This window comes from Borostomias antarcticus (assembly GCF_949987555.1).
Source record: "Borostomias antarcticus genome assembly, chromosome: 1".
NCBI classification, from domain to species: Eukaryota; Metazoa; Chordata; class Actinopteri; order Stomiiformes; family Stomiidae; genus Borostomias; species Borostomias antarcticus.
In genome coordinates this window covers 17,165,021-17,172,195 of record NC_140234.1, presented here as the reverse complement: position 1 = coordinate 17,172,195, position 7,175 = coordinate 17,165,021, and the positions used below count along the sequence as shown (strand labels likewise).

The 7,175-nt window shown below is 50.1% G+C and overlaps 1 protein-coding gene across 1 annotated transcript in view; it reads right to left on the bottom strand.

The window, feature by feature from the left end:
• Positions 1-316: 316 nt before the first annotated feature.
• Positions 317-7,175, bottom strand: part of LOC311312537 (unconventional myosin-Ic-like) — a gene marked incomplete at its 5' end in the record, with an annotated part of 21,425 nt that continues 14,566 nt past the window's right edge. The window contains 14 exons of the mRNA XM_084442498.1: positions 317-1,018; positions 1,345-1,444; positions 1,611-1,708; positions 2,383-2,453; positions 2,717-2,852; positions 3,162-3,217; positions 3,416-3,509; positions 3,630-3,713; positions 4,600-4,759; positions 5,687-5,771; positions 5,931-5,999; positions 6,421-6,497; positions 6,646-6,759; positions 6,953-7,070. Coding sequence (XP_084298624.1) covers positions 992-1,018; positions 1,345-1,444; positions 1,611-1,708; positions 2,383-2,453; positions 2,717-2,852; positions 3,162-3,217; positions 3,416-3,509; positions 3,630-3,713; positions 4,600-4,759; positions 5,687-5,771; positions 5,931-5,999; positions 6,421-6,497; positions 6,646-6,759; positions 6,953-7,070 — 1,289 coding nt within the window. The 3' untranslated portion in view covers positions 317-991. The remainder of the gene's footprint in view (positions 1,019-1,344; positions 1,445-1,610; positions 1,709-2,382; positions 2,454-2,716; positions 2,853-3,161; positions 3,218-3,415; positions 3,510-3,629; positions 3,714-4,599; positions 4,760-5,686; positions 5,772-5,930; positions 6,000-6,420; positions 6,498-6,645; positions 6,760-6,952; positions 7,071-7,175) is intronic.

The following is a 7,175-nucleotide window of genomic DNA, read 5'->3' as shown; positions in this document are numbered from 1 at the left end:
CAAAATACAAAGCCAAAACAAAACTCTATTCTTTATTCTTCGATTCGCCTTCTTCCTCCTCTCTTTTCTCATCTTTCTGAACCATCTTTATCTTTATGTCTACTATTATTATTATTATTGCAAACTCTGATCACTCCCTCCTCCCATCAGGCCACACTTTCTCATTGTTAAGTCTCTCTGGGTCTTAAAGGTCAATCACACCTGATCCATGTATGAAGGAATACCTGTCTTCTGAGTCTCTCTACTTCCCTTCCTTCATCCTCCTCCTCCTCCTCCTCCTCTCCAGGATACCTAGCCTACATACCGCCAGCCCTGTTCTACAGTATATCTCTCCGCGTTCTAGATCTCTCCGGGTTCTAGATCTCTCCGGGTTCTAGATCTCTCTGGGTTCTAGATCTCTCCGGGTTCTAGATCTCTCCGGGTTCTAGATCTCTCCGGGTTCTAGATCTCTTTCGTGTTAAGGCGAGTTTCTTTCCCACGCGGTTAGAGAGTCATGTCAGAGAGACGGAACAGCGAATACATTCCACAGCACTGAGCGAGAACAGATTGTGGGAAAATAAAGGAATTAAGGAAAAGAAAGCGAAGGAGCCAGACTAACCCTGATTTTCATAGACAACACCTCCTTTGTCGTCTCTTATCACTCACAACCAAAATACACCCTCATTGTTCTCTTGGTCATGTTCCTAAATTAAAGCATAATAGACATACAGTACGGCGCAGGAAAAATGCACCTCAACATTGTTATTTCTTGGTTTCATATATAAAATCATAATATTCAAAATAGCAACAGTATTAATCCCAAAAATATATATAAACATAAATATCAATTAGTTTGCTGGACTTTTTAAATCGGAGCCATCCGTGTAGCGAGAGATGGCATCTGATTGGCTTAGGCAGAGCCAGGTTGTGGTCTGCAGTCGTGTGATTGGTGGGTAGGGGATGTCTTCCAGGAAGTACGTCCTCTGCATGTTCAGATGGCTGGACGAGGCCATCATCTGGAGTTGAGTCTGGGAGCAGTCTAAAATGACACAGGCATACGGAGGTCAGAGGTCAGCATTAAACTATCACATGATCTGGTTTGAATATCTACTCCTGTCTGCCACATACACTGGCGCTGCTTATCAGTTCCTGGATTTTAAATTCCGACCAAATACATTTTTGCACACTATCCAACAGCTGGCTTTCAAATCAATTTTGATTAGTTTTGTTAGTTTCACCGGGAGTGATCTGAGTGTGTATGTGTGGGTGTGTGTAGTATGTGTGGGTGTGTGTAGTATGTGTGGGTGTGTGTAGTATGTGTGGGTGTGTGTAGTATGTGTGGGTGTGTGTTGCAGTACCACTCACCACAGACAGGTGTCCGTTCTTAGCCTTGGCCACCAGCAGCTCTGACCCCGGGGTGAAGTCTATGACCCCCTCCTTCCCCTGGCCCACCTTGAACATTATACTGGAGGATGGAGGGAGGGAGGGTTAGGTAGGGAGAGAGAGAGAGACAGAGAGAGAGACAGAGAGAAAGTGGTGAGAAAGATTATCTATAATCCCGCAGGTTTGGTTTTTCCTTCTTTCCAACATGGTTGTGTTGTCTAGAGAGCAGAGCTACGGTGTCCCCCTACCTTCCCTGGTTGATGTTGATGTTGTTGATCTTGTCGGAGCAGATGGCCACCTTGGTGAGGGTCTCGATGATGTAGTCACTCTGCAGCACCACATCCCCCTGGGCAGCAGAGGGCAGCACACACAGACATGAGCACATGTTACCTCTATGGCAGCATGGCGATAAAAGGTCAGGCCCCGGTGTGCTTCCCCTCATGGGTTCAAAAGGACACGGTGGGTGAAATCCATGTGATGGAATGGCCCCGCGTTAGTCCACCTCCACCCTTCATTAACTGCTAGAGTAGCCAGCCAGTGCCTCACCAATACAGGTGAGTGCTATAGAAGTCATGACAGCACCAGTAACATATCTAGTAACAGATCTAGTAACAGGTAACAGGTCTAGTAACAGATCTAGTAACAGGTTACAGGTCTGGTAACAGATCTAGTAACAGGTAACAGGTCTAGTAACAGATCTAGTAACATATCTAGTAACAGGTAACAGATCTAGTAACAGGTAACAGATCTAGTAACAGGTAACAGATCTAGTAACAGATCTAGTAACAGATCTAGTAACAGATCTAGTAACAGGTAACAGGTCTAGTAACAGATCTAGTAACAGGTAACAGATCTAGTAACAGGTAACAGGTCTAGTAACAGATCTAGTAACAGGTAACAGATCTAGTAACAGGTAACAGATCTAGTAACAGATCTAGTAACAGATCTAGTAACAGGTAACAGATCTAGTAACAGGTAACAGATCTAGTAACAGGTAACCGGTCTAGTTACATATCTTACCTTCTGCTTGTTGTCATCACAGGGCACGTGCAGAACAAAGACTCCATCACTGAGAGAGCTGACAGAGATACCTGAGGAGAGAGAGACCAGTGGTCAGGAGAGAGAGAGAGAGGTAGAGAGAGAGAGAGAGAGAGAGAGAGAGAGGAAGCGAGAGAAAGGAGAGAGAGGTAGAGAGAGTGATGGCTGGAGAGAGATAGAGGTGGATAGGGATAAAGGTGGAGAGAGAGAGGAGAGAGAGGTAGAGAGAGAGGCAGAGGAGAAAGAAGGAGAGAGAGAGGTGTAGAGAGAGAGGCGGAGAGAGAGGGAGAACCGTGGGTCCAGGGTGACCCCTAACCTTTGAGGGCTTCGTAGTCGATGCGCTGCTTGAGCTTGCCCTCCTCCACGATGATGGCGCTGTTCCCCGTGAGCAGCAGCTGTCGGGGGCGGGCCTTGTAGCCCTTCCTGTCGTACTTAGTCACCGGCACCGCGTACTGGGAGGAGAGGGGGAGAGGACGGGGAAAAGGGAAGAGAGAAATGATGGGTCTACAAATCAGAATGAATTATGGGTCTACAAATCAGAATGAATTATGGGTCTACAAATCAGAATGAATTATGGGTCTACAAATCAGAATGAATTATGGGTCTACAAATCAGAATGAATTATGGGTCTACAACCGCATCGCAGCGCGGTACGGGGCGTGCGGAACAGATACGGATACAGATAAGGCCACGGTTATCCTGAACGTGAGGTGAGTCGTGTTGGCAGACAGACGGACGGACGGACGGACAACGGAACTGACCTTCATCTTCTCGTTCCCCAGAGACTGCAGCACCTTGGCGTTGATCTCCTCTCCGTCTGAACACAGGGACACGAGAGAAGTGTTATGTTTGTATGTGTGTGTGTGTGTGTCTTTGAGGGTGTGTATGTGTGTGTGTGTCCTTGAGTGTGTGTCTGTATGTGTCTTTGAGTGTGTGTGTGTGTGTGTGTGTGTGTGTGTCTGAGTGTGTGCCTTTGAGTGTGTGTGTGTGTGTGTGTGTGTGTGCGCCTACTCACTCAGTCGTGTGCCCACAAACAGTTTGGGAACACTCTGCGGGTAGTTGTCCTTCTTGTCCTTGAAGATCTCACTGGCCACCATCTTCTGCTCCATCTACAGAGGGACAGAGACAGAGAGACAGAGTGAGCGAGAGCGCCGGTAGAAGCAGACAGGTAGCAGGTTAAGGTAGGCGGGTCCCACTAGGTTCCTGTTCTTCGGTTCTGTGCGCAGTACCTGGTGTTTCCATTCGGGGTTGATCTTCTTGCAGTAGCTCCACACCATGTTCTGCATGCACAGCTTACGCAGCTGCTCCGACGCCTACAGGAGGGACACCGTGGTGAGCAAGGCCATGAGAAAACATTTATCAAATATACACTAGAGTGACTTCCGGAGTTGTTCTTGTTCTCGCAAAAACAACTCCAAAAGCGACTCTAGTGTATATTTTATTTTTCAAAGATATTTTTTAGGGCTTTTCAGCTTTAATGTGACAGGACAGTTTGAGAGAGACAGGAAACGTGGGAGAGAGAGAGGGGAGGACATGCGGCACAGGACCCGAGCCGGGAATCGAACCCGGGTCCGCCGCGCAAAGGACTAGCCTTCATATGGGGCACGCCTTACCCGGTGAGCTACCGGGGCGACCCCAACTCTAGTGTGTATTTTATAACATTTTTATGAAAATCGAATTCCTACATCCTTTCCTTACACATTGACTCACTGGGGTCTCCAACCTGCAATATGCTCTTTACTGGCCAGGCTACAGCAATGGGTCAATGAGTAGTAATACTACTCCCTCTTGTGGCATGTGAGCGGTACTGCTGAATGACGCAGTTGGTGTGTTGAGAACCCGTGGGTAAGATTACTAACCCCAAGGGCTCCCTACTGTGTATGTTTATATGTGTGTGTGTGTGTGCGTGTGTATGTTTGTGTACTGGTAAAGTTGCCTGATGAATATCTGAGCGGCTTTTATTGGCTACAACGTTGTTTGTAGCCAATAAAAGAATACTGGGAGCATTAATCCAGTGTGCGGATCTTTTCAACCTCTAAGTTATTCCACATATTGATCCAGCACCTGGCCTAAAAACAGGATCGGATGTGCGCACATTTACTCTTTTTCATTGTTTGTGTACTGTACATGTGCAAGTGTGAATTTTGTGTGCGTTAACCTCTCAGTGTGTGTGTGTGTGTGTGTGTGTGTGCGCGCTACCTCAGAGAGAGCAGGCGGTGGCGTGGGCCAGCTCTTGTCCAGGACGGTCTTAGGCAGGACCCTGCACAGCTTCATCAGGAAGGAGAAGCGCACGTAGTCCAGGAAGTACTCGTTCTCGGGACAGCGCTCCTGGTGGCGGTAGATAAAGCCCTTGATGAACCTGATGGAGGAAGAGGAGAGGAGAGAAGAGGAGAGGAAGAGGAGATGGAGAGAGAAGAGGAAGAAGAGATGGAGAGAGGAGAGGAAGAAGAGATGGAGAGAGGAGAGGAGAGGAAGAAGAGATGGAGAGAGGAGAGGAGAGGAAGAAGAGATGGAGAGAGGAGAGGAGAGGAAGAAGAGATGGAGAGAGAAGAGGAAAGGAAGAAGAGATGGAGAGAGAAGAGGAGAGGAAGAAGAGATGGAGAGAGGAGAGGAAGAAGAGATGGAGAGAGAAGAGGAGAGGAAGAAGAGATGGAGAGGAGAGGAAGAAGAGATGGAGAGGAGAGGAAGAAGAGATGGAGAGAGGAGAGGAAGAAGAGATGGAGAGAGGAGAGGAGAGGAAGAAGAGATGGAGAGAGGAGAGGAGAGGAAGAAGAGATGGAGAGAGAAGAGGAGAGGAAGAAGAGATGGAGAGAGGAGAGGAGAGGAAGAAGAGATGGAGAGAGGAGAGGAGAGGAAGAAGAGATGGAGAGAGAAGAGGAGAGGAAGAAGAGATGGAGAGAGGAGAGGAGAGGAAGAAGAGATGGAGAGAGGAGAGGAGAGGAAGAAGAGATGGAGAGGGGAGAGGAAGAAGAGATGGAGAGAGGAGAGGAAGAAGAGATGGAGAGAGAAGAGGAGAGGAAGAAGAGATGGAGAGAGGAGAGGAGAGGAAGAAGAGATGGAGAGAGGAGATCAGAGGACAGGACGTGGCAGGGAGGGAGAGACCAGAGGAGATTAAATGATATTCGATCAGCGGCGCCATTTGTCGGCCCGCGTCGTCTTCACCGCTAAGAAAAAACATGAACAGCGAGATGACCGTCTTCTACGTCCGACCGTGGAAAACCCCTACATGACCCCCCACCCTCCCCACCCCCCACCCGAGGTGACTAGGGTAGCGGGGGCCCCCCACCTGCGGACGGTGTTGGCCGCCTCCCTCCGGCGCTGTGCCCGTCTGCGCGCCAGGATGCCCCTCCACCACGCCTGGATTGCGATCGCTGGGTGGGCGGAGACAGACAGTAAACATGGGGTCAACGCTGCTCTCTGACCGATCGGAAAACGCTGGTTCAGCACCGCGAACAGAGCGGCCGGACGCGCCCAAGGGGGACGGCCTACAGCACAGACGCATGACGGTAGTGGTCAGCGGCGCCACTCACCCGAGTGTCGGAGTTTGCGGTATTTGGTCTTCTGGCTGTATCCCTTCCACCCTGCCTGTAGCTTGGTGGCTAGGGAGAGAGAGAGAGAGAGAGAGAGGGAGAGAGAGAGAGAGAGAGAGAGAGAGAAAGAGAGGGAGATAGAGAGAGAGGGAGAGAGAGAGAGAAAGAGAGAGAGAGAGTGAGAGAGAAAGAGAGGGAGATAGAGAGAGAGAGAGGGAGAGAGAGGGAGAGAGAGAGAGTGGGAGACGGAGAGATGGAAAGATGAAACGCAAGGTACAGTAGAGGGTTATCGTTGAAGGCTATCGGAGAGCAATGGTGAACATCAAAGTAGGTGCGAGCGCCACTCAATAAGAAGTCTCGTCAGCCGGACGGTCTAGTAAAAGCAAGTATATCCCCTTGACTGAGCTGAACAGGATGTGACATCGTGAATGATGAGCTGAACAGGATGTGACATCGTGAATGATGTACGGCTAAAGCGCGTTCGTCTCACCCAGACTCTGCTTCCTGGTCTCCAGGGCCTCCTCCGTGGCAAACAAGGTCTTCGGGAAACGGATGAAGATCTTTGTCCTGGAAGAAATCGGGGCGCAATGTCACGGACGACGAGGACGGCGGTTCAGGTGTGAACTTTGAACACGCGATCGGAGGTGGCTAAATCACGCGGAGTACACCGGAAGCTGTCGTGTTCCGTCGTCTCTTGCAGGCCGGCTGTCCCTACCTGCCCAGTTTGTACTCCTCGGGTTTGTAACCCAGGTGTTTGACCAGGGTGGACACTCCGTCCACCAGGCGGCCCTGCCAGATGGGCCACGTCTCCGGGCACAGGGACTTGTACCTGGTGGGGACGAGAGAGAGGAGAGAGACGTTATGCCGTCATAGACGTGTACAGTTGTGTTGTAGTGTGTATAGAGCTTGGAGTGCTGCTCCGTATTGACCGGTGGGCTAAACCAAACCTTGACCGGTGGGCTAAACCAAACCTTGACCGGTGGGCTAAACCAAACCGAGACGTCGGTCAGCGAGACGCTCACCTCTGCAGGAAGGTCTCGTAGCGCCGGCGGTAGGCGAAGCCAGCCCTCCTAACCCGCAGGTTCTCCATCAGACCCAGGTACTTGACCTGGTGTCGGATCAGAACCTCGTCAAAACGTCCTGACAGGCGGGAGGTAGGGAGAGCGAGAGAGAGAGAGAGAGAGAGAGAGAGAGAGAGAGAGAGAGAGAGAGAGAGGGAGAGAGACAAAGACAGACAGTTAGACT